The sequence below is a fragment of the Aspergillus caelatus genome, assembly GCF_009193585.1.
Source record: "Aspergillus caelatus strain CBS 763.97 unplaced genomic scaffold BDV27scaffold_9, whole genome shotgun sequence".
NCBI classification, from domain to species: Eukaryota; Fungi; Ascomycota; class Eurotiomycetes; order Eurotiales; family Aspergillaceae; genus Aspergillus; species Aspergillus caelatus.
In genome coordinates, this window is record NW_022475272.1 from 262,304 (window position 1) to 287,646 (window position 25,343).

Here is a 25,343-nt window from a genome sequence, read left to right on the forward strand (position 1 = left end):
TCTCGGTTTTGGCAGCGTCTTTATATATAGAGTTGCTGCCGTCACTCTCTGAGAAGCCATCTAAGTGAGTAACCAATACTAATTTATAGTTGCTATTATTGCTTACGCTGTACTAAGTAATGCACCCGCTCAACTGGCTTCGCCTAGAGTCACAAATGAGAAAAGTTCCGATGGATGTGGTGCATTTTGACTCTCATTTCAGCTCCTTGAGGGCAGCCTGGGCTCTCCGTTGGATTAATACGCCCAGAGGGAGGTCTTCTTCGTCATAGAATTCAATATCTTCGTCGACGCCAAAATCACGTAGCCGTTCACCTTCTGAGTTTCTCCAACCTTCTTCACCATAGTCGGACCCCTTATCATCGGGACCGTCAGATTGCTGCGACTCGTCTTCCTCTGAATCTTCTGCCAGCCGTTTATGGAAACGCTTACGGCGCTCGATTTCTAAGCCCGCTCTTTGACGTCTAAGATCCTCTGCCTTTCTTTGATTAAATGCCTGGACATCATAGCCGGAGGTCTCAGCGGCAGTGAAGGCAACACTATCGCCGACGTCTTTGGGCGGCAGAGGTATACGATCCGGATCCGGTGGCGGCCAGGAGACATGGGGATCTGATGCCTGTTAGCCCTCACTTATCGGCCAATTCGAGTCACGGGTGACCCGGCTTTGGTGATTACTAACCTTCAAACCCATTGACCTCGTACTCTAGCCCTGTGTTACGGTCCGGTGTTCTTGCAAATGGCCAGAACCAGCTTAAGACCTAATATCAACCTGTCAGCAACGGCAGGAAGCTCAAGCCAAGATGACCAACATTTGAACTCCCACCCATTCCTTCTCTAATATTTGACCATATTCCAATGTCGTACGGAAATTCTTGTCTCTTTATGCGCACACGAACACCGCCAGGGCCCTCCAGATACCCACCATAATGGCGGGCTCGTCGCAACAGTGTTTCGTGTCTCTCAATCTCCCATGACTCGATGGTAGTAGTATTGGCACCAAGCGACCAGAGAGTCCGCACAAGAAGTATAAACAGCATAAAAACAGTCAGGCTGTTTACAACAGAGAGAATAAACAAATGACCTAGCTGCACTACGCTTGGACCCAGGTACTAAGAGAGACGGTTGTCAGCGCAAGGCGGATAATCGGAATGATCCTCTTCTTACGCTAGGAAGATTCCTAGACGCCCACACAATCGACGCTCTTTCGAATAAGAGGGTTTCGAGATAACTCATACCCACGACTGCGTAAAAAAGGAAACGCACGAAGTGAGGGAATGTGAAATGCGAAACACAGTTTGCCGTCCACGGACAGTGGTGGTCCATTTTGGGAATACATCTATTGAACGAGATCAGTTCGCTATAGTATCCCAGATTATATTTCGTGTGTCGCCTACCTCTGGCATGTCTTGCAATGGTGTGCTCGTGGTGGTTTGAAGGCTTCACATCTACGGCACCATCGCTGTCGGCCACTAGCACGGTCGGCCTCCAGTTGCTTGACATCTTGAGGCCTCCAGTCTCTAGGGACACGTCCTGGGTCTACAGTGCAAGCTCGATAGTAGCATATCCAGATACAAAGAGCGAAGATGTTAATGCGCCATATTTCGTGCTCCCTGAGTGGTGCTGCCTCGAAATACTTGAAGAAATACTGCGACGTGTATGCCAGGAAACTGATCAACGCACAAACCGATGGAATCGCGAGTCGCGATATATGGAATGAAGAGCAAAGCATCCTGCTTTCAAGTCATGATCTGGCGTAAAATCCAGCGTATCCTTGGAGTTGCAACATTGTTGATTATGTCTTCCACAATAATGTTGGGAAGGAATGGCCCAGAATTCGCTGACTAATATCTGCTCACGTGGCGTGTGCCAATCATGTGCGTGGAAATACTCGGCTGTTAGTATCCATTTGCTTCCCTTTCCTTCTTGCTATGAGAATCAATCCTCCTCACCAACATACCGATTAATTAATTATTCCACTTATATACTATAATTCCTATCATATTTTCATGTTATAGCGTCTCCATCAAGTTCTATAGGAGCAATGGTCTCTCGTTTGCATCAGTACAACCTTTAAAGATGCCGATCACGGCTCTTCCCCAGACCACCGTCCGGGCGATTGGCTCAACATCTGTAATATCGGACCCGTGCTCGGTTGTGAAGGAGCTGTTAGACAATTCCTTAGATGCTTCTGCAACATCTATAAGCATTGAGATATCTTCGAACGCAATTGATGTGATTCAAGTAAAAGATAACGGACATGGAATCCCTTCCGGTGACCATGCTTTAGTTTGCAAGCGCACTTTTACTAGCAAGATCCAAACCGTTGAAGATCTTTGGACCCTTGGAGGGAAATCTTTAGGATTTAGAGGGGAAGCTCTTGCTAGCGCTGCCGAAGTATCAGATAGCGTGACTATCACAACTCGGGTTGAGGAAGAGATGGTTGGCACCTCCATCAAGTATGGAAGGAATGGGGAACTTATCAGGTACTTATGCCCTTCATGCAATTCTGGTCCCATGGCTAATTTCTCATGTATGAAGCTCTCAGCGTGCATCGCATCCTGTGGGCACGACAGTCCGTATAACTAATCTTTTCAAGCACATTCCTGTTCGAAGACAATCTGCTTCAAAGAGTGCCATGAAGACTTTAACGCGAATCAAAAAGCTTATACAGATATATGCTATGGCACAACCTTCGAAACGACTTTCATTAAAGGTTCTAAAGGCTAAAAACGAAAACAATAATTGGATCTACGCTCCTGGGCGGGACGCAACTATCACAGACGCGGCATTGAAGATTGCCGGCACTGATGTCAGTTCCAGTTGCGTCTTGAAGAAATGGCCTTCTGACGACGATGTAAACTCCGAGCAGCCCCAAGAGGAGCATACCTCCGGGTTTGTACTCCTCGCCTTACTACTGAATCTCGACACCGGTATTTCGTGTTGTATTCCTTCCTATCCCTCGATACAATGGCTAACCATAGCAGACTGCACAAAGGTGAGCAGCGCTGGCCAGTACCTCACTGTCGATGGCAGGCCCATATCCAGCTCTCGAGGCATAGGACAAGATATTTCCAAGTTATACAAATATTATCTTCGTTCGGCTCTTTCCCGCAGTGAGGACAGTCCGTCCATAACTGATCCGTTCCTCTGTTTGCATGTTCAATGCCCTCAAGGAAGTTATGACGTCAATATAGAGCCGGCAAAAGATGATGTTCTATTCGAAGATTCCCAAAGGCTACTTTCACTTGTGGAGGACCTCTTTCAGAGTGTGTACGGCGAAAATGAGCCTCAACACAAGAAGCGACCGACCTCTACAAAAGGGAAGGGCACTTTGTCTGATAAAGATTCATTTGACCTGCTTTTGACTCGAAGAAGCCCATCTGAAGACTCGCCATCTGCGGATACGAACTCGGGATCTTATACGGCTCGCTTTGCTACAGCTCACTCTCTTGCTCAGTCAGCGGGGCCTCCGCCTTCTTCGCACGTTACGAATGGCCAGTGCTCAGCCTCTTCTCAGACAAGTCAAGTATCAGGTATCGACAGCCGCAGAGGGTCTACAGACCGCGAGTTCTTGAACCCTTGGTCTATAACAAGGTGCAACCCTCCATTTCGCAAAGCCGGTGAAAGTCAGACCAGAAATACAACAGACCATCGGCCGCCCATAGATGACCACGTGCACGTATCTAAAGAGGGACGCAGGGGGTCACAAGAAACGCCGCGACGGTGCTCGGCCGGCTCCTTTTTACCCAGGCCAACCACATCAACTCCGTCAGCGTCGAGTTCTCCGTCAGATTTGCGATGCTTTCAGACGGGCCAGGCGTCTCCCACAAGTCGTGGTTGCGATGAGGCCACGAGGGCTTCAAGGCAACGAGCCAGGGAAAAGTATGGTAACGGAGCTCTGGACACCTGGTTCGGGAAGACTACTCAAGTAGCAATCACCCGGATAGCTACTGAGGGGTCATCGGATGACGATCAGGAAGAACCTCCTTTGAGTCAACTAGCGCATGAACGCTTTTGTTCTCAAGAGCAATCTTCGCCCGAGTCATCCGAAATCGCAAGCCGCACAATGCCCATTAGGCGAGGCTCCGCTACCAACGCCCTCGAGAGCTCGGCTTTCTCGAGTACTCAACCCCCAAATCATATCTCTAGGGTATCGCCACAGCGCCCAGCTTCAGAAATAAGAGAACGGCGTCAAGAATTTCCTGTTCTTGAACAGTGGTCTTCCAGACTGCATAGCCTTGCTAAGGACGGCCCAAAATCAGATTTGGAGACCGCTCTTGATTTCGAGCATCGAAAGAAACAAGCCATCCAGCAACGACGGGAGATTATCAAGGGTCGCTCAAAACCGCCTGCTTCGACTAACTCGCCGCATTTGAGCAGGTACCTTGCTGCGCGTGCTGCTCTCCGTCCCGAATCCAACGACTCAACTCATAACTTGAATTCACTAACTTCCGCAGAGGTTACGACAAGACCAATCTTAAACCCTCATGACCCACGATCATACCTCATACGACATCAGGACGCAAGCCCACAGGATGAAGTACCGAGGGATAACAAGGTTCGGCGTATTAACACGAACAAATTACCATTCGAAAAAATACCAGAAGGCTATGAATTGCACAATATAGGAATCAATCTATCTGCTACGCTCCCAGTACTTTCAACATTATCAGGAGAATTATTTAAGAGCGATTTATATACCCAATGTGGAGAGCAGTTTGAAGCATTTTCTGCTTGTGACCTACAATCTGATCTCCTTACGCTATGGACGTCTAGATTGTCCGCCTTGCTCAAAAGCAAGTACAAGGCCAAAGAGGGATCTAGTGATCCTACTCCTCAATTTGACTTTTCTTCCTTGACCGAGACTAGTGATGGTCATAATTAATGCATCTTATTCATGTGTTTGTACATCGAAGCAGCACAACTTGACAACTTTTTAACCTCTTGTCAAGGCGACTTCAAAGCGAGGCGGTGATGCATACATGTGTTTATCTTCCTGTTTACTTTGGCGCGAGTTCTCGGATATTCCAAGAAAGTGGGTGACATTAAACCAAGAATACGATCTGGTCTCAAACTCTGAACACTACTAGTATGCAAGACCATCGGCGCCCCGGGCCGGTGGGGATATTTGCCATATTCGGCAATCCGAACGTCACTTAAATAGTTACAAAACCATGACATCAACCCCTACATAGCAGCTATAAAACCGACCATGCACCATTCTACTCCTCAGACTCAATTGCATCCAATTCACAAATATGGATATCTACGGCTCCAAAAAGCCGATGGTCGACATCGACCGAACATTTGACCAACTAGCCGCGCAAAAGCCCAGGCCGGGCTTAACCACAGGCGATGTCGGCATCTTCAAATCGACTATCCTCCCCTCATTCACCTTGCACACCGGACTTTCAATTGCCTCTTTTATCGCAGCGAAAACTACCGACAAGGGCGAGATCAAGGATTGGTGCTGGCCATCAAGTCAAGTGATCAACGCCTGGTGGAGCGCCGTTGGCCGTCAGATTTTCTACGAGAATGTTTCCTTTTCAACCGCCTGGAAAGCCATCCCCTGGACCGAGAAAGTACTACTTAGCTGCGTGACGATCTGGGGTACCCGACTGTTCTACCGCATCTCGAAGAGAACCATCACCCGTGGCAAAGACGATCCAAGATACGATGAGATGAAGTCGAAGGATCCTGGATTCTGGAAATCCGCTTTCTTGAAGCAATTCCTTCCCGAGGCCGTTTTCTTAACTCTTGTCACCCTTCCATTCACTCTACCTTTCCGGTTGACTGGTTCGTCTTTGGACTTGGACACTGACACTGTCGCCACCATTCGCGGTCTCGGTGTAGCACTCTTCAGCGCTGGTTTCGCTATGGAAGCTATGGCCGATTGCCAGCTAGAACTGCACCGCCAGGAACGGACTGATCTGTGCCGTCACGGTGTCTGGAGTATCGTTCGTCATCCAAAGTAAGTAAATCTCTACAAGCTCCATTCCTGCCGTAAAGTGAAGGATCAGGTTTTAATGGGACCATAGCTACTTGGGTGACGCTTTGGTGCACATCTCCTTCGTCGTCCTCAACGCTGCCAACACCTTCAATCCCCTTGTGCTCCTGGGTCCTGTCGCAAACTACGTCTACCTCCGCTTCGTCGGCGGCGACAAGCAAAACGAAGCTAGCCAAGAGGCCCGATACAAGGAGCAAGATCCGCATAAATATCAGCAGCTGCAGGCATGGCGTCGCGAGAAGAACAGCTTCTGGCCTAGCCTCTCTGAATTGGCGAACCCGTGGACCTGGGCTGCTGTCGGCAGTGGATTGGTTGGTGTTGTTTTAGAAGAAGCTATTCGGGGATGGGTCCTGCAATAATGTCAGTGTACAAGTATCTGATATTGCAGTATATATTATAATGTATACCGTTACGAATTCATTCCAAACATACAGTTTCCATGCTTGACCTGAAAAACGCTCATGACTTAAATCAAGAAACAACATCAAAGCCGCACCATAAACAACTTACTAACATACACAAAACCAAGGGGGGAAAAAAAAGAAGAAAAAAAAAGAAAAAAAGCAAAGAAAGAAAGCAAAGAAAAGAATTAAAAGAGAAATCAATACCCCTTCCCCCTCTTATACACATTCAACAAATCCTCCCCCCTCCATATCCTCCCCACATTCTCCTTAACAATATCCAACGACCTCGGAAAATATTCCACCCCCAAAGAACTCACATGCGGACTAATCTGCACATTAGGAACCTCCCACAACGGATGCCCAGCAGGCAGAGGCTCAGGATCCGTCACATCCAACGCCGCACCGCTCAAATCCCCAGACTTCAACGCCGCAATCAACGCCTCCTGATCGAGTACTTTCCCACGGGAGATATTCGTCAAATACGGCTTCACCCCTTTCGACCCCTGACTAGCAGCCAAGAGCGCAAATTCCTCTGCGCCGAGAAGATGCGTCGTTTGCGGCGTCAGCGGAAGCGAGATGACTATATGATCCAGACCGAGTTTGAGAAATTCACGGATAGATGCCCTATCAGTTCCATGATGCCAGGAATCGGGTATTGTGCCTTCTTTGTCCCCTGTGCCGGGGACTATAAACCCGTTGTCGTATCGTGAGGACGGGGTTAGTCGTGGAGAGGCTGTGTAGGCGTAGACTGTCATGCCTAGGGCTTGGGATACTCGGCCGACTGGGTGTTATCTCTTATCAGCTAGGTCTTTGTCTGCGTCTGCGTATGTATTGATAGGAGTAAATGTGTGGGCGTATATAGAAAAAAAAAAAAAGGAAAAAAAAGAAAGAGAGAGAACTTTACTCTGTCGCCCAATACTCCCATATCCCAATATCCCAACCCGTTTCCCGACTTGGTCATGCACCCCCTGGAAGTACCCACTGTTGCTATCGCGCCATTCGTGTTTCCTCTGCCCCTCGTACATGTATGCATATTTGCGTGAGTGAACGAGCCAGTTCATAACCGTCCATTCGGCGATCGGGGGCGCATGCACCCCAGAGCTGCTTGTCAAGGGGATAGCAGTTTCCTTGAAGATGGGGTGCTGGATAGCATGGTCCAGACCGGCGGAGAGGAAGTGGATGAATTTAATACTATAGATATATAGTATGTTAATATCATCTCGTCAACCTCTCTCAACAATCAACTCTGGATTCATATATATATATATATATATATGCAAAGGGGATAAATAGTTTTATGTACGTACTTCTCGGCATCCTCGGGTTTCGGGAGATTAGTAAATGTAACAATGTAAGTTGCATTTCTGGCTAGTTCTGCATGTTTACATTAGATACAACAATTGATGTTAGTTTTATATATATATGTGCTTAGACAGGATAGGATAAGATAGCATAAGGAAAACTCACCACTAGGGATATCCTCCCCCCTCTTCAACGTCACACTCAATACTTCCAACTGAGGGAATTTGGCCTTGATCTCGTCCAGTTGATCTGGCGCTAAGTCGCGCATGAAGGCTATCAGTAGATGTTCCTTAGATGTTAATGCTAGTGCTGCGTCGCCCATTGTTGTTCTGTCTCTATTTGTCTGGTACTGGTACTTTCTGTTAATTGCTTGTACACATTAGTACTTGCACTGCACTGCACTTTAAAATATACTTGGAGGAAATGTGTGTATGATATAAAAAAGTGTAGCCTATGTCGCAATTGAGAGGGAATCGCACGCGGTTCTTTTGGGGGAAAGTGGGGTTTTGGATTAATGGGTTGATTTCCTTATCGTACTGGAACTTAGACTCTAGTAAATTGATTTCTAAGCCTGACTTTCGCCGAGGTTGAACTTGCATTTAGAACTTTCGAGCCTTTGTTTCTTTGTTTCAGGGTTGAATTAGGGTTTTTAGTATCCCTTTTTAGTTGGGTTTGGGTTGGTGTTGATATGGACGATAATGTATACTATTTCCATAATATGTACAGTATATATAGTACAGCTGGGCTAATTAATACATCTCATGGACCTCAGAATATAAATACACCCCTTCCCATATATAGATATAGGGTAAATAGAAGGGGGGGGGGGGGGGGAAATATCAAGGAACCCAAACCATCGAATCCTGCACATACCCATCCACCTCCACCGTGGACCGAACCTCAAATCCCAATCTCTCATAAACCAATCTCCCCTCCCACGTAGAAGACAAATACACCTCCAGTCCTTCCTCCTTCGCTCTCTCCAATCCCCAATTAACAAGCATCGTCGCAACGCCCCGTCTCCTCGCCGTAGGATGCGTCCCTACAATATCCACATCTATCGTCGCATTCAAGTTAGCACGATACCCAAAACACCCTGAAGAAAAGGAGAAGAAGAAGAGGGGTAAAACATACAATAATACCTCTTATTCCCCATAACCTCGACCTGCTGCTCATAATTCCGACCAAAGAACCTCTCGCACAACGCCCCGTCACAGCTCTCCGGCCAAGGCGGACTGAACCCATCCTCAAGCTCTTCTATCTCTACCCCCTCAGACCCGGTCTTATTCTCCGTTGTTGAGGCATTGGACACCGGGGCAGGAAGTGACCAAAGCGCGAATCCCACAATCGAAGGCTCGTTTTTAGCCGTGTCGGCGTCCGTGTCGATTACTTTCAGGAGGCGTTTGCGTGGGTTCCGGATGTCCTTGGCTAGGGCGCGTGTCCACCAGGTATGCACGTCCGGTGTGCGCGGGAAGAGTTTCGTGTTGAAGTCGTCGGAGAAGGTTGTGAAGAAAAGGGTTGCTAGGGTTGGTGTGTCTGGGGGTGTTGCGTAGTGGAGTTCTAGGGGCATTTTCTTTTTTTATATATCTTCTCTTTCTCTTTTTTTTTTTTGTCTTTTGGCTGTTTTGGTTGTGATGGGGAGGTGAATTGGAAGTGTAAGGTGGGTTTTGGTGGTGTTGTTTATGGTCGATGCCAAGATGGGTTAATATAGTTGGTATTAAAGGATTTTCTTAATGCTATTCCTGGTTTAGTTTGTGTCGGATGGACTAGGGGTGTTAGTGTGAGGTTAGTATTGAAGTTTTTGGAGTAGGTATGCTTCTTAGGGCTCGGAAATCTCTGGCATAGTTATTCTGTTTGCTGGGTAGAGACATGTAGGTCAGGTGTCTGGTCTGGGATCTTCTCTAGTTTCTCGAAGACGGAGGTTAAGGCTACCTCCACTTGATGGCCAACTGGGAGGTAGCTTGCTGGAGCCTATGGCATGAATAAAGCGGTTGCTTGCAAGGCGAGATCATTTCTCATATTAAAACACATCCAAAGCAGTGCGTGCCCGCGTTAGTAAAAGGCAGACTGCATTTGTTCATTAGATTTCCGACTATATTGAGGCAGACACGTACACACATAACCCTCCCGCTGAAGGACAGACAGCAATAACTAAGATAGTACACATTATATCACAGCACATACACATTTCAGCGTGAACCACATCAAATCTTCTCATAAGACCGTTCTGGGATCGTCACAGGGCTTGGACCTGAAGCATCCTGGCTCCGGGGCTGCGAAGGCAAGAATGATCTTCGATTGTACTGACCATGTTGCATCGGCCCTCGACTTTCGCTGCCGCCGCCGTTCATTCCTTCGATCTCCCGTTTTACACCTTCGTACAGATGCTCAATATACTGGATTTCGTATTGTACGTCAAGATCGCACCCATCCAAGCAGAATTCACGTTCCCGTTGTTCGATGTATTCACGGATATTGCGCCATTCATTCTGATAGTGCTTCAGTCGATCGGGCAGACCAGATCCTTTCAAATAGGTCAGGATTCCGGCCATAATAGTGTTGATAGCGCCGAACGCGGTTACAGCGGAATGTGGACCAGCAGCGGCACCGAGAGCTGTGAGCGACGCCGCCACGACAATCTGGATAGCCAAGCAGGTGTTGATGAGGATACTGTAAAAGCGGTATCGCTTGGCAGTGACTTGCTCTGCTTGGACCACTCGTGCATAGATGCCGACGTTGGGAGCGGTACGATTGTAGTGGTGGAGTGTATTCAATGTCGGGACGCTGTCAATGCCTGTGAGGGCACGGAAGACAAGAAGCTTGTCACTGGGTGGAATCAGCGCGTTTGCTTCCGTTCTGGCAATTGTGAGGCGCTTTGCTCGAACTTCTGGCGGCAACCCCATTGCTTCGTTGTGATTGTTCATCGGGGATACACTATGAGCTGCTGTGGGGAGAACAGGGTCTGGATGGCCAAGGAAGGCGACCAGCAGCCGTCTTGCGAGGCCATCGCGATGTGGGTATTGTTCACTTGACATGGTGATGTGAGGAGTTTTGTTGAGCTATCGCGCCGCCGATAGCGAAGCTAGGGGAAGGACCCTATATATGCAGGAACAGACGCTTTCACTTCCCGATAGAATCCCGGGGTATGGGTCACAATAATCATTGCTTCCCTGGCTTTCCTACTGGGTCCTACCAATCGGTGAGACTCAGCTAACCAAATTCTGCGTGATGGGTCGCATTTTCTGCGAAGAGCACAGACACCACGAGTGACAGAGAGAAAATAACATGAGTCGAAACCAATCATTGGGGCGGAGAGGTTCGAAAACGTGCCAAACTTTGGAGGCATACCCACACTGCTGGACCCTAATCACTGCAGATCGAGAAAGATTTTGGCAAGCTACCCTATAGCTAAGAGGAGCGGACGGGAAATTGTAAGTCTAACATGGCACAGCCACTCATAGACAGCTGTGGGTGGTTGAAATTTTGACGGCGCCTGTGGATCCGCCATGGGTCATAAAGAAGTGGAAATTGCGCCGTGATTTTGGCAGAGCTCATATGTAGAGAGCTCGAGCTAATGCCGGGAAAAACTGCCGTGAATCAGACCCTGTCTATCAGAAGCAACGAATTAAGGTGTACACATATAACATATATATCACATTGGTTTCATGAGGCCAGTCAACTCAACCTCACGAAAAACACTTTGCTGGATGAAAAGGGGACCAAAAACAGGGACCAAAGCATAATGGCACGAGGGTCAAATTGCACTTTTGACAAGAACACGGCTGATCGGATCACAATGGGCATGGATCGGCAGCACTAAGATTTTGGTTAATGCCGAAGCGAACCCATGGATCCAGCCTGTCATATCGATTCGAGTTGCTCATTGCTCAGGCCAGTATATTGACTTTCTCTCGTACAGAACTTGAACCCACCTGTGAGAATCTTGGGTCCTTGTTGACGAATGATATAGAGCATATCTCGGGGGGTGGGGATAAGTTGCAGAGTCAAGGTCTGGAAAATGCTTTTTTTTCATTCCTAGGTGGTGATTAAAGATTAAGGCAGGACAGTTGCTCAATAAAAGTCAACAAGATGAAAGCGTATTATCATACATCAGTGAGATGATTATAATAACTCCGGGTAGTCAATGCAAAATTGTTAACAACGGATCAACTCTACAAAAATATAAGATGCTATGAGAATACAGAATACCAGCCACGTAACAGTTCAAGCAAGTCATGTCGTGTCGTCATGAGAGAGAGAGAGAGAGAGAGAGAGAGAGAGAGAGAGAGTGTGTGTGTGTGTAGACCATCGCTTTACGATGGGACTCCCAACCTCCGCAACCGCTCTCTTAATACATCCATCTCGCCGTCCGGTTCGTTCTCGCCCTTCTTTAGGGAAACGGATCGATATTCGGTGTCCCCTCCAGGTGCTCCTACTGTCACCCAGACAAATCTGCCGCCACTTCCGCCCGGTTGCGGTCTTTCCTGGGCACCCTCCCAGAATAATCCATCGGATGCAGATTGCTGATCTGAGGATCGTTCGCCGAGGCGGCCAAGCTTAATCCAACCTTTGAGGACAGTCTTCATAAAAGTAATCTTCGGTAAAAACGCATTCGCCTCCAGGATGTCGCGAAGACGCTCATCCTTGGGAGTAGTGCCAGTCCCGTACGCGATACTAAGGAATGTGCCCGCCTCGTCGGATGCCATGGATCGGCTATCAAATCCAGACGGGTGCATTTTTCCCTTGGAACTCAAGTAGCGAGCAGCGGACGGGGAGAGATGATAGAAGTCAATCCATGGAGACGAGCTTCTGGTGCGACCGGGCGAGATGACAATCTTGGTATGATCCGGGAAATTAAACTACAGGATTGAACCGTTAGCAGGAGAAAAGGGATGTTGTAAAAGCAAAGAAAGAAAAGCAAAAGATAAACTAACCTGGAAGGCACCATCACCGAATCCCCAGACGCCTACATTGCCAAATCGTTGGTAGAACTTGACAAATTGGCCGTGGTGGTCCGGTGGCAGCTGATCCTCGAGATACGCTTCGTTTCTTCCCAGAGATCCGATCATATATTCGCCAAATTGGTGTGCTAATTTGACTCGTTTGATCTTTTCAGCGTCGGCCCGCGCGCATTCAACACTGGCATTCAATCGGGCTTTGTATACAAGACCGGACGAGGAACTGGACGAACTCTCCCGTTCAAACACGGAAGGGGAGACAAAGGCGCGGCGAATACTACCACGATGCTCGGGCAACTCATTGTCACAACTCTCGTAGAACTCGACCAACCGTCCATTGCGAGGGACAAGTTGTCCCGCTTCAGAGTAGGCGTATGTTCCATTCCCCTTTTTCTCCTGATGCCGGGCTTTGCGGCGGATGTGCTTTTCCCCGTCGCGCATAACAACTCCACTCGCTGGCTGCCCAATACCAGACTTGAACACACACCCGACACTTCCATCGTCCAGAACGTACCCAATTCCGTACCGGTTGGTATAGTCGACCCATTTGATGACATACGTATGGGGAGCACGCTTCGACGCTGTCCGTCGTCGAGCAGATGAATAAGGGACCAAGTTGGCCAGCATGTGCCGCAGATCGGCATTGACATCAATGACGGAGGACCGGGGCAGGAGTTCGCACGAGTCATCCTTATGGAAAAGAGGGTGCAGCCCTATCGAGGACCGTGGTTTACTTCCAGATGGTGGAGATGGCTTGCTACCGGATCGGCCTGTCTGTTGAGACTGAGCTTCAGCCGCTAAGCGACGGCTTTGGGCATCCAATTCATCCTTTGCGGTCAAATTGCAGCCGTCCTTGTGGTTCGGGGCGTCTTTGGGTTTGGTCTTGGTTGGAGCACGTAAAGAGCTCTGGCGTGAAACGATCGGCAACTCTGGAGCTGTAGGCACAGGCCGTTCTTTGGCATTAGGCAGGCCAGCTGATTCTTGGTTCGCTGCTTCCAAGCGCCGGGACTGCGAACGTGTCTTGCCGACAGTCAAATGACCGGCTTCATGACCAGTTTTAGACTCCGTCGATGCGACATTCCGCGCCGAGTCACGCACTGGCCCCAAAGATGATGCCGACACGCCACGTCGCGCGCGGATAGGCCTCTCAGCAAGTCCACCACTAGGCACAGGAGCGGCATCCAGAGCTAGCTCTCTCACCTCGGGAAGAGCTGGTGCCGCTAAAACCGGTGGGTCGCAGAGAGCAGTGATCTTTCGTAGTGAGCCTCGACCAATGGATGCCTGCTGCCGAAGGGTCGCTGCATGGCTCTGCGAGGCTTGGCGCCGCTGCTGGGCTGCAGCAAGTGCCGCTTGAGTCCGTGTGAGCGACACCGAGTTGCTTCGCAAGGATAAAGTGCTTCTAGAGGAGAGGAGAGTGGTATCTTGTGAAGCGCCATCCCTACGACTCATTAGCGTCGCTTCAGGGATGCTCCAGTCTCCTTCGGGCGCATGAGGATATCTATAAACAATATCTTCGGGCAGCGGAATCACCGGCTGGAGGCCTTTCTCCTCCTCCACCAGACATTCAGCAAACGCAGATTTGGAAGAGTTTTTCCCGGCTGCCTTGCGAGCAGAGCCATCCGGCTTTCGCCCCACACCACAGAGACTATAGAAGGCTGCCTTGCAAATAGGGTACCGCTGGTTCGGATCATCGACATATTCTATGTAACCCGCAAGCTTCTCATCGTAGTCTAAGCTACTTCCAAACATCATGCGATCTCCACGGGGTTCGTCCGGTTTCAACCATACTGGCTTAGCAAGGCAACATGCAGGATCGAGCCTTTTGGGTATGCAACCTTCATACATATGGAAGAAAGGGTGCTCGACAATGTCATCGGGATCTGGGCGTTCATTTTCCGCCAGGTTAAGACAAGAGCTAACAAGCGACTTGGCTTCCTCTGGAATATGGTTGGAGCATTCTGAGTCCTTCGGCCAAACGTATGTGAGACTTCTGACTTTTTTATAGATCTCTTCTTGGGTCTTTGATTGGAATGGTGGGTATCCGGTAAGCATTGCAAAGCTAGAAGAATTGTTTAGCCCCAGTCTTCAGTATCTCCCATGTCAACAGTCAAAGAAAAAGTCCACGTACCATATCACGCCCAATGACCAGATGTCAACCTTCTGTGTGTGACCTCCTTTACTCTTATCAAGTACTTCGGGTGCTATATAATTTGGCGTTCCACATAAGGTCTTTCGTCTCTTCTCATCCTTTTCAGATATTATCATAGCTGCGAGGCCAAAGTCTCCCACTTTAATATCCATATTCTGGTCAAGAAAAAGATTGCCCATCTTCAGGTCGCGATGTGCAACATTCCGCTTATGCAAATATTTCACCGCACCGCATAATTGTATCATGAAGCGCCGCACCTCCGGTAAACTGAGGGATCTCCTCTTCTTAACCATATCCATGACCGATCCATTGGGACACAACTCTAGGATCACGTATATACATTTCTCAAAAGCAAAAGCGCGGTGGAAGGTGACAATATGAGGGTGTCGCATTTTCGAATGGATTTGAAGCTCCGTGCGAAACTATCATAGGTGCCATCAGTAATTATCAATCTTCGGTCCTGCAGGGGTGCGCTACGTACCTTCTCTTGCATTTTTTTCTGTGCCATCTCCGACCTGACGACCTTCATAGCAAAGACGCGGTTATTCCGTAATAAAGTGCCTTCGTAGCAGATAGCAAATCCTCCTTTACCAAGAAATGCGCCCGTCGAATATCGCTCCCCATCTTCTTCGGGTTCGGCAACCAATGATGGTGGCGGCGGCGCATGGTTCTTTGAGGATGCAGCCTTTTGAGCTGCAGCTGCAGCTGCAGCATTGCGATCTAAAACTTTGCGCTCCATGGGCTTGGGCTTGATCACTTGGTTTGTTGATCGCGGTGATAATGCCTCCATTTTTTCTTTTGTTTTTTTATTCCTCTTCTTCTAGGCCTCGCTATCGGTGGGTATCAATAATAGTGGTCGAGACCAATTGGGCACGGGAAGAGAGAAGTGTTGAAATCAGGCAGGGCAGTCGTAACGTTCATCAATTATAAAGAATCAAGCGCGGAAGGGGTATACTGGCGTGATACTGCCTATGCCTCATTAGTATAACCCGAAGAAGATAGGAAACGGTGAAGTAATATTTTTAATGGTACCCATCGGGCAGCGCATTGAAGACATGCGCTTGAGTAATTGATTCGGCGATGCCAACACCGACCCGAAAAGTAAAAAGAAAGAAAGAAAAGCCCGACCACGGAGAAACACTTACCAAAAATCAAACAAAATCAAACAATGCCGCTCAAAACAAGTATATGCATCCAAGGCCGCTCCAACCGGACTGAAAGCCTGCGAGGGGGGTGGGGGTGATGGGGGGAGATGAAGGGATGACTTAGAACGACGAGAGGAAATCCTACGACTGGTCTCCAAACGGTTTACCCGAAACGGCAATCGATAAACATTGATCCGAATGCCGGAACAACGGACATTGCTGACATCAGCGTGCACAAGCACGGGATCATTACTACCTTATTTAGTAAAATAGTTATGTGCACAGATGACGCACCATCTAGCCCGATTAGCTCTCCAAACAGTAGAAATCATGGACTTCGTGCTACCCGCTTATTTCCTCACTCCCTACCCTTAACCTGTAACTCTTCTTCTCCCTCCTCCCCATCATGTCTCTCACCTTAAAACTCTCTTCGCTCGCGATTCGAACTCTGTCAAAACCGATCGCCGTATGCTGCCACCTACCTTGTGAATCATACAGATACTGACAGCGAGTAGAATCGCATCAAAGCTCAAGCCCGCGAACATGAACGATTTCGGAAAGTCTGCGTCTCCATGGCGCAAGCACTTCATCGGTTCGATATGCGGCTCCGGTTAGGTGCTGTCCGTGACAATGCCGCCTCTCAAAAGCGAGCAGCTGCCGAAGCCGCTCTAAGGAAACACAAGCCCACATCTCCCACGGTCAAGACAGAGGCGGAGGCGAAAGCAGAAGAAGATGCCATCGCAAAAGCCAAAGCGGCCGCCGAGGAGGCAGCGAAGCCAGCCCCGAAACCCCATATCCGACCCCTCTCGGAATCCAAGGCGATCGAGTCAGGCGCGACATTCATCAGTGAGACATTCTTATTCATTGTGGCGGGTGGTTTGATTGTATTCGAATCGTGGAGGTCCCGACGGAAAGAAAACACCCGAAGAGAGGATGTCGAAACTCGGTTGGCCGAACTCGAAAAATCCGAAAAAGCCGCCCGAGAAGCTCTTCTCGCTGTCGAGAAAGAGCTTCTAGCACAGAAGGCAAAGCATGGCGAGCTGTCGAAATCGTCGCATAGAATCCTGCCCCGCGAGGTCTGGGACGTCGAGAGACAAGAGGAAAGAGAACAAATCGAAGAGCAGGGCTGGTGGGCTTGGATCTCATCCTATCTGCCAGTTAGTCAGACGCCAGAACAACAAGCAGAATCAGTCATCAGAGAAAGTAAGAAGACAATTCCAAAGGTGCCCGCGCCTGTTGGCGAGGTAGTACCAGCACAGAATCCCGCCAGGCCTGACCAGGGTTTGGAGTCGAGAAAGGCTTGAGGGATTACCTACTCATGGATAGATTCTTTGCGTTTAATTTGTGCAGATATCGTTATAGAACTTATTGCTGAAGGCGCGTGTTGGTATTTTAGATTTTGGATATCCGGGATGCGACATTTAGATACCCTTCTCTGGTGCAAGGGAGAAGAAGCAGATGACTTGATCTCCTCTCTTACCATTGACTTGTGATACAAGTGTACATAACTCTGACTTGCTATGTGCGTAACAATACAACTCTACACAACTATGAATACTCAAATCAGTCCATCCCTTTCCCTTATTCGTGGGCAGTTCTGCTTTACGCTTCGGCGCCGTGCCATCTGGAACGTCATCGGTCCTGTTTTAACGGCATCCACATTGGGACTGGAAGGTGTGCGGACTGCGTTATTTCCCCTGCCTAATTATGTGCCTGACTATTGGTCTAGAAAGCGAACTGCAAAACTGCGATCTCAACTTGCCGTTGCAGTCCTACTCGTTGTCCCTGAGGATTCTTCTCCTCAGCCCATCCTCTATTCAAGCTTCGGACAAAGAAAACACGTCCTCTCGGTTAATTAACTTCTACCATTCCCGGAATGACACATATTACCAAAATTATGCAATCGCCTTCTTTCTCTCTGAAGATTCATTTAACAGAGCCAGTGGAAAGTGTGATCTGGCCGGGCTGTTGGCTCTGCAAGCGTTGTAGGAAATCTACCATCATCAGAAACAGATCCTGTTCTGGTACTGACCAATGCACAACATACTGACAGAGTAGTCGAATGTCTACCAGCTCTAATCCCCATAATCCCCATACCTGACTCATCCTGTTTCTTTTCCTGCCTCGAAGAGTATACGACTAGTCTTGCTGACATACATTTGCAAACCCCTTCTCTTACTGATTCTATGGCTTTGCTATCTCATGTCACTTCTGCCCACCCCAACGTACTCTCCGACCAGGAGAGGAATATTCTAAGTGATCTGTTTCCGTCACTGAGAAGTCTGAGTCAGGCCGTCCGTTCCCGAGAAGGATGGAATGTTCTGGTGGACTACCTTGGAGAAGTGCGAACAAGAGAAATTGCAGATTTCTGGGATCATGATAGGGTATGTGAATGATGATGTACAGGAGTGCAACTTAGTTTGTTTGCTTGCTTTTTATTGTTATTATTAATATCCTTGATACAGTCTGGTTTCCTAATGAAGTTGACTAAGGTTGTGGTTTAATACAAGGGTCTGGTCAATATATATAGTCGTAATTGTATAATCCCAGTTCTATTCAAGCCGAGCCTACCCCTTATTACCCCAGATGCACTAAATAATGACAAATTGAAAGATAGATATAATGTAAAGTCGATCAATTCTGTCTTTATTCCAAGGGATTCCCGTATTGGGCATTAAGGGAAACATTTTCTATTGATAAATCTTCGAACTATAGGATGCAGGGATGACGTAGGGAGACCCTTAGGGACACTGATGGAAAATGGCTGCCTGAGGCTAATATGTCACTCCTTTTGAAGTCCATATACTGTGTAGATCAACCTTACATAAAAACGAATACGGAGAATATATAGATAATTTGAGAAATCCTATTAATAGTAATAATATATTGAATGTCATGTTGCAGTAAAAATCCTGGATCTCCAGGGACAAGGCACCAATTTCGCCGCCAGAACCCTAGGAAGAGGCGAATATTGTCGAGATTATTAACCAGTACCAGGCCTTGGATTTTAAGGGATTGCGCGTTGTCGACCTGAAAGGAAGTCGACCCAACGGTGCCACACGTGTGTGTGTGGCGCAGACGGAGGTTCCATCGGCTGTCCCGCCGAATAACAATACTAGTAGTGACTTGACGGTCTTGCGTCTTGTCCTCCACAGGCACCACATCGTCATTCCTCCTTCTTCTCCCCCCCATTATCTTGCACCACTCATTCTACGAGCGTTGTTCGTTTTCACACTTCTTCACTTTCTTTATTCGTGTGTGTATACACCTGGAATGAGCGACCTTTCTTTTGCGCTCATTCCCCTCAGTTCCTGAACGCTTACTTTACAATACCCCGTTTCTAAACTTATACACCACATATCTTGACGCCTGGGCGCCCAATCCGGGGTAGTCGGTAACAACAACCATGGTGAGTCGCCTCTTTCTCTGTGTCTGGCAAACTCCTGCATGCGATGCTGGCTTGGACCTAAGCCCAAGAAACAATTCCGCTGACGCACGATTGCAATTAGGGACACTCACGACGTCCTGTTGGCGGGGAGAAGAAGAGTCGAGGCTTCGGTCGCTCGAAGGTCGCTGATGTGGGTGACGGGCGACAAGCGGGGAAACCGCAGGTCAAGAAGGCCACATTTGAGACAACGAAGAAGAAGGAGATTGGTGTTTCGGATCTTACATTGCTGAGCAAGATCTCGAATGAAGCCATCAACGACAACCTGAAACTCCGCTTCGAGCATGACGAAATCTACGTAAGTTGATGTCGCGGGGCATGCGCCAGACGGGGACTAAGTGTTGTCTTTCTTCTAGACGTACATCGGACATGTGTTGGTGTCTGTGAACCCGTTTCGAGACTGTAGGTAGTCCCATTGAAAGGCATGATCAGGGGATGGACATAAGCTGACTGACCCCTTTTCTAGTGGGCATCTATACCGATAGTGTCCTCGACTCCTATCGGGGTAAGAACCGTCTCGAAGTTCCCCCTCACGTTTTCGCAGTCGCAGAATCATCCTATTATAACATGAAATCCTACAAAGATAACCAATGTGTGATTATTTCCGGAGAGTCGGGTGCGGGGAAGACAGAGGCCGCAAAGCGGATCATGCAGTACATCGCCAGTGTATCCGGCGGAAGTGACTCGTCCATCCAACAGACGAAAGACATGGTTCTGGCCACAAACCCGCTACTCGAATCATTCGGTAATGCGAAGACGCTGCGCAACAATAACTCTTCTCGGTTCGGAAAGTACCTGGAGTTGGAATTCAATGCTAACGGTGAGCCGGTTGGCGCCAACATCACCAATTACTTGCTAGAGAAATCGCGAGTCGTCGGTCAGATCGCCAACGAGCGAAACTTCCACATCTTCTACCAATTTACAAAGGCAGCGCCGCAGAAATATCGAGGTATGATTTCTGTCCCCACAACAGCGAAAATGGTCTAATGAATGGTAGATATGTTTGGTGTACAGCAGCCCCAATCCTACCTCTATACAAGCCGCTCGAAATGCTTCGACGTGCCCGGGGTGGACGACAGTGCCGAGTTCAGGGATACTCTGAATGCAATGGGTGTGATCGGCATGAGCGAAGCCGAACAGGACAACGTCTTCCGAATGCTCGCGGCCATTCTGTGGATTGGAAACGTTCAGTTCGCTGAGGACGATTCTGGAAACGCTGCTATCTCAGATCAGTCGGTTGTTGATTTTGTCGCTTACTTGCTGGAAGTTGATCCTGCTCAGGTGAACAAAGCGCTCACTATTCGCATCATGGAAACCGCTCGCGGAGGCCGCAGGGGATCAGTTTACGAAGTTCCTCTGAACACTGTCCAAGCCCTTGCCGTACGTGATGCGCTATCCAAGGCGATCTATTTCAATCTTTTCGATTGGATCGTGGGTCGTGTCAATCAGTCCTTAACTGCCAGGGAACCTGTAGCGAACTCAATTGGAATCCTGGATATCTATGGGTTCGAAATTTTCGACAAGAACTCTTTCGAACAGCTTTGCATTAACTATGTTAATGAGAAACTACAGCAAATTTTCATCCAATTGACCCTGAAGGCCGAACAAGACGAATATGCTCGCGAGCAGATCCAGTGGACGCCCATCAAATATTTTGATAACAAGGTTGTGTGCTCGTTGATTGAAGACAAGCGGCCACCGGGTGTTTTCGCTGCCCTCAATGACGCTTGCGCAACAGCGCATGCCGATTCTGGCGCTGCGGACAACACATTTGTGGGCAGACTGAACTTCCTCGGGCAGAATCCAAACTTCGAGAACCGACAGGGTCAGTTCATTGTCAAGCACTACGCCGGTGACGTCAGTTACTCGGTAGAGGGCATGACGGACAAGAACAAAGACCAGCTGCTGAAGGATCTGCTGAACCTTGTTGGATCGAGCGGCAATCAGTTTGTCCACACACTTTTCCCTAACCAGGTCAACCAGGATGATAAGAGGCGCCCACCTACTGCTAGCGATAAGATCAAGGCTTCCGCTAACGACCTGGTGGCTACCTTGATGAAAGCTCAACCATCCTATATTCGTACCATCAAGCCAAACGACAATAAGGCCCCGAAGGAGTACAACGTTGGAAACGTTCTGCATCAAATTAAATACCTCGGTCTCCAGGAAAACGTCCGAATTCGACGTGCTGGTTTCGCTTATCGTCAAACTTTCGATAAGTTCGTGGAGCGTTTTTATCTTCTGTCCCCGAAGACGTCCTATGCCGGCGATTACACATGGACCGGCGACGCAGAATCAGGCGCTCGGCAGATCCTCAAGGACACTAGCATTCCCGCAGAGGAGTACCAGATGGGTATCACGAAGGTGTTCGTTAAGACCCCCGAAACACTTTTTGCCCTGGAGGCTATGCGTGACCGGTACTGGCACAACATGGCCATTCGCATCCAGCGCGCATGGCGTAACTACCTTCGTTATCGTATTGAGTGCGCCATCCGCATCCAGCGATTCTGGCGTCGCACCACCGGCGGTCTTGAACTTATTAAGGTGCGTGATCAAGGTCATCAGGTGCTCCAGGGTCGTAAGGAACGTCGCAGAATGAGTTTGCTCGGCTCTCGACGATTCCTTGGTGACTACATTGGAATCGGTAACAAGGGTGGACCGGGAGAGATGATCCGCAACGGTGCAGGCATTAGCGGTAAGTGTAATTGTACTACTTTATAGTTGACAATGTTCGCTGACTTTATGCAAGGGTCGGAGGATATCCTCTTTTCTTGCCGTGGTGAAGTCCTGATCTCCAAGTTTGGTCGGTCTAGTAAACCTTCTCCACGGATTCTCGTTTTGGTGAGTGACTTGACGATGCCGAAAACAAATCGTATCCTAACAATTGCAGACAAACCGACATGTATATATCGTGGCACAAACTCTTGTCAATAACCAATTGCAAATATCAGCTGAAAGAACGGTACCGATTGGTGCCATCAAAGCTGTCAGCACCTCAAACCTGAAAGACGACTGGTTCTCCTTAATCATCGGTGGGCAGGAACCTGATCCTTTGATCAACTGTGTCTTCAAAACGGAATTTTTCACTCATCTTCAGACCGCTTTGCGTGGGCAATTGAATCTGAAGATTTCCGAGAAGTAAGTCTTGTTCATGTATATGTGCTTCCCTCCGCTAATCCAATATAGCATTGAATACAACAAGAAGCCCGGCAAGTTGGCTACCGTCAAAGCTATTAAGGATCCAGCCGCGTCTCCGAACGTTGATACCTACAAGAGCCACACTATTCACACTAGCCCCGGTGAGCCCCCGAGCTCGGTCTCCAAGCCGACACCGCGAGCGAAGCAAGTTGCAGCGCGACCAGTCACCAAAGGAAAGTTGTTGCGCCCCGGGGGTCCGGGTGGCGGGCCGTCGAAACTGGCGTCCAGACCTGCACCCAGACCTACACCCAAAGCCCAGCCCCTGCCTCAGTCGCAGCCGGCTGCGGCACAACCAACTCCTGCCCCTCAGCCAGCTGCCGTTCCTAGACCTGTTCCCCAGCCCGTTGCAGCCGCAGCCGCTTCTCATATACGGAATGCCTCATCTGGCTCCGTGAGAGCTCCACCCCCACCACCACCTGCGAGCGCTCCGGCACCAAAGAAAGCAACCGCGAAGGTCTTGTACGATTTCACTAGTGCCCAATCCAACGAGCTGGACATCCGGGCGGGAGAAGTTGTGCAGATTGTATCGAAGGAAGGAAACGGTAAGCTTTTGACTTCTTCATTTTTGTGTTTACGAGGCTAATGTGTAGTAGGTTGGTGGTTGTGCATGAACATGACAACGTCCGTCCAGGGCTGGACCCCCCAGGCGTATCTAGAAGAGCAAGTCGCGCCTACACCTAAGCCTACTCCCCCACCACCGCCACCAGCCGCACCCAGGGCAAGTCCGGTGCCGTCTGCCAACGGAGCCGCCGCTACTGCGGCCGCAGCCAAGGCAAAGCCGGCACCTCCTGCACCACCTGCGAAGCGCCCGAATATGGCTGGAAGAAAAGCGGTGCCGGCACCTCCACCAGCGCCTCGGGATAGCGCTGTGAGCATGAACTCGCACGACTCATCCGGCGGTAGTGGTCGCGGGACGCCGAACAGTACCTCGAACGCCAGCTTAGCAGGAGGCCTCGCAGAGGCATTGAGAGCACGACAACATGCGATGCAAGGCAAGCACGACGACGACGATGAGTGGTGATTTGACTTGCTTTTCTTTCTACCTTTTTTTTTTTTTCTTTTTTCTCTTTCTATTCTCATTCCCAATATCCGCTTTTTTACCCCGAGTTCTAGTTTAGAGTTTTGCTTTGGATTTGCTGGTCTACTGATACCATGGGATTCATTGTTTGGCGCTGCATGAACCCTGGCTGTTTAGATTATAAAATAGAATTGTTGTGATCAAATTTCACCCTTCAAGAGGCATAGCATGTATTTATTCATGCGTTCAATAGTAGCAGATCATTCTGTATATCATTCTGTCATGTCCAACAATATAACATAAACCATATACCATATTCACACGAAAGAAACAAATTAAACCATTAACCAAACCTATTTGCCCAGGAACTTGCTGGCCAAGCTCATCAACGCCGGCCCACCACTACCGGACGATCCACTACCCTGGTTCTTCATGTACATCTTCAATGCCATCTCAGCGGCCTTGTTAACAGCCGACTGCTTATCATCGGTCTACAGCAACCCAGATTAGCATTCATCCAAAGTCAAATACACACACAAGAAAAAAGAAAAGCAAATAATAAAAAGAAAAAAAAGAAAAAACTCACCACGTTGCCACTCGAATTCTTCTGCTCCCAAAGCTTGGCAGCCTGGCTCATCGCCATACCAATGAAGGCATTCTGATCACCGCCGGAAGACCCACCGCTCTGGCCGGAGCTGAACATCTTAAGCGCCTGCATGGCAGCACCAGCACCTAGGGACCTCGAATCATGGGTTTTGCTGCCATCGTCGTCATTGTAGAGCTGTTGGTGGGACTGGACCATCTCGGACTCGTCGATGTCGGGGGAGGAAGAGCGGCCTTGCTTGTCCTTGATGAAGTTCAGGGCGGTGCTGAAGAGGGAGGAGTCATTGGAGTTGGAGTCGGAGTGCTGTTGGGCGTGGGCGAGGGCTGGGTTCACGTCGCTGTCGGAGAAGCCATGGGAGGAGGGATTGGAATTGTGATAGCCGCCGTGGGAGGGGGGTGGGGCGTTGTAAGAGGTGTCGTTGTAAGAGGGGCCTCCTCCGTAGCCGCCTTGGTTGCCGCCATGGGAGGGACGGTCGTTGTAGGAGTCACCTCCGTAGCCTTGAGAGGGGCGGTCGTTGTAGCCTCCTCCGTAGCCGCCTTGGTTGCCGCCGTGGGAAGGGCGGTCACCGTAGGAGTCTCCTCCGTAGCCTTGAGAGGGACGGTCATTGTAGCCTCCTTGGTTGCCGCCGTGGGAGGGACGGTCGTTGTAGGAGTCACCTCCGTAGCCTTGAGAGGGGCGGTCGTTGTAGCCTCCTCCGTAGCCGCCTTGGTTGCCGCCGTGGGAGGGACGGTCGCCGTAGGAGTCTCCTCCGTAGCTCTGGTTGGAACCGCCCTGGTTGTTGTTGTTGTTGCCGCCGCCGCCAGAGTTGTTAGTGGCGTGGCTGACGGCCTGGGAGACGGCGTCTTGAAGGATGTCGGAGAAACCCATATTGATTTTCTTTGGTTCTGATGTTTTAATGAGAGAAAGATAGGAGATGATGTGGAAGGATGGATCAGGGGGAAGTTTTGTTGTTTGTATGGTATTTATTTCCGAGACGAGGAGGGGCTGCGGCTGTGCTTTTTGGTTGAGCTGAAGATCGGCGGTGGGGTTGCCCAGCCACAGCCCCGACTATTGGGTACCGATCAGATCACACCGATCTTGGTCGCCACACGGGTATTACGTAGACCTTTTTATTCG

General features: G+C 49.2%; 10 protein-coding genes across 10 annotated transcripts; 4 read left to right on the plus strand and 6 right to left on the minus strand.

Annotated features, from left to right (window-relative positions):
- Positions 1–193: 193 nt before the first annotated feature.
- On the minus strand, positions 194–1,726 carry pfa4 (putative palmitoyltransferase with autoacylation activity Pfa4; the record flags this gene model as incomplete). The annotated part of the gene is made up of 5 exons (XM_032069770.1): positions 194–606; positions 677–755; positions 807–1,106; positions 1,162–1,333; positions 1,392–1,726. The coding sequence occupies 5 exons, from the start codon at positions 1,724–1,726 to the stop codon at positions 194–196; spliced, it is 1,299 nt and encodes a 432-aa protein (XP_031932847.1).
- Positions 1,727–2,073: 347 nt separating this feature from the next.
- Positions 2,074–5,080, plus strand: BDV27DRAFT_172407 (putative DNA mismatch repair protein; the record flags this gene model as incomplete). Its single annotated transcript, XM_032075867.1, has 2 exons — positions 2,074–2,480; positions 2,536–5,080. 2 exons carry the CDS (start codon positions 2,074–2,076, stop codon positions 4,880–4,882), a joined length of 2,754 nt encoding a protein of 917 aa, XP_031932848.1. The 3' UTR covers positions 4,883–5,080.
- A 145-nt stretch (positions 5,081–5,225) lies between these two features.
- On the plus strand, positions 5,226–6,506 carry BDV27DRAFT_120456 (DUF1295 domain protein). Its single transcript, XM_032065109.1, has 3 exons — positions 5,226–5,968; positions 6,036–6,354; positions 6,412–6,506. Exons 1-3 carry the CDS (start codon positions 5,256–5,258, stop codon positions 6,454–6,456), a joined length of 1,077 nt encoding a protein of 358 aa, XP_031932849.1. The 5' UTR covers positions 5,226–5,255; the 3' UTR covers positions 6,457–6,506.
- Positions 6,507–6,605: 99 nt separating this feature from the next.
- On the minus strand, positions 6,606–8,184 carry BDV27DRAFT_172409 (D-isomer specific 2-hydroxyacid dehydrogenase family protein; the record flags this gene model as incomplete). The annotated part of the gene is made up of 4 exons (XM_032075868.1): positions 7,876–8,184; positions 7,716–7,782; positions 7,313–7,599; positions 6,606–7,189 (listed from the first exon to the last, which is right to left on the minus strand). The coding sequence occupies exons 1-4, from the start codon at positions 8,030–8,032 to the stop codon at positions 6,606–6,608; spliced, it is 1,095 nt and encodes a 364-aa protein (XP_031932850.1). The 5' UTR covers positions 8,033–8,184.
- A 348-nt stretch (positions 8,185–8,532) lies between these two features.
- Positions 8,533–9,307, minus strand: BDV27DRAFT_120458 (GNAT family N-acetyltransferase). The gene is made up of 2 exons (XM_032065110.1): positions 8,845–9,307; positions 8,533–8,767 (listed from the first exon to the last, which is right to left on the minus strand). Exons 1-2 carry the CDS (start codon positions 9,278–9,280, stop codon positions 8,550–8,552), a joined length of 654 nt encoding a protein of 217 aa, XP_031932851.1. The 5' UTR covers positions 9,281–9,307; the 3' UTR covers positions 8,533–8,549.
- Positions 9,308–9,914: 607 nt separating this feature from the next.
- Positions 9,915–10,861, minus strand: BDV27DRAFT_172412 (uncharacterized protein; the record flags this gene model as incomplete). The annotated part of the gene is made up of 1 exon (XM_032075869.1): positions 9,915–10,861. The coding sequence occupies exon 1, from the start codon at positions 10,743–10,745 to the stop codon at positions 9,915–9,917; it is 831 nt and encodes a 276-aa protein (XP_031932852.1). The 5' UTR covers positions 10,746–10,861.
- Positions 10,862–12,023: 1,162 nt separating this feature from the next.
- BDV27DRAFT_141051 (uncharacterized protein) lies at positions 12,024–15,607 on the minus strand (the record flags this gene model as incomplete). The annotated part of the gene is made up of 4 exons (XM_032069771.1): positions 12,024–12,569; positions 12,645–14,727; positions 14,797–15,239; positions 15,299–15,607. The coding sequence occupies 4 exons, from the start codon at positions 15,605–15,607 to the stop codon at positions 12,024–12,026; spliced, it is 3,381 nt and encodes a 1,126-aa protein (XP_031932853.1).
- Positions 15,608–16,271: 664 nt separating this feature from the next.
- Positions 16,272–17,510, plus strand: BDV27DRAFT_120462 (OPA3 family protein). The gene has a single exon (XM_032065111.1). It carries the CDS (start codon positions 16,535–16,537, stop codon positions 17,264–17,266), a length of 732 nt encoding a protein of 243 aa, XP_031932854.1. The 5' UTR covers positions 16,272–16,534; the 3' UTR covers positions 17,267–17,510.
- Positions 17,511–19,002: 1,492 nt separating this feature from the next.
- BDV27DRAFT_120466 (class I myosin myoA) lies at positions 19,003–23,803 on the plus strand. Its single transcript, XM_032065112.1, has 9 exons — positions 19,003–19,371; positions 19,472–19,705; positions 19,764–19,809; positions 19,874–20,356; positions 20,405–22,102; positions 22,157–22,248; positions 22,298–22,545; positions 22,594–23,147; positions 23,199–23,803. Exons 1-9 carry the CDS (start codon positions 19,369–19,371, stop codon positions 23,624–23,626), a joined length of 3,786 nt encoding a protein of 1,261 aa, XP_031932855.1. The 5' UTR covers positions 19,003–19,368; the 3' UTR covers positions 23,627–23,803.
- BDV27DRAFT_120468 (uncharacterized protein) lies at positions 23,804–25,247 on the minus strand. The gene is made up of 3 exons (XM_032065113.1): positions 24,983–25,247; positions 24,210–24,892; positions 23,804–24,114 (listed from the first exon to the last, which is right to left on the minus strand). Exons 1-3 carry the CDS (start codon positions 25,092–25,094, stop codon positions 23,977–23,979), a joined length of 933 nt encoding a protein of 310 aa, XP_031932856.1. The 5' UTR covers positions 25,095–25,247; the 3' UTR covers positions 23,804–23,976.
- Positions 25,248–25,343: the final 96 nt, after the last annotated feature.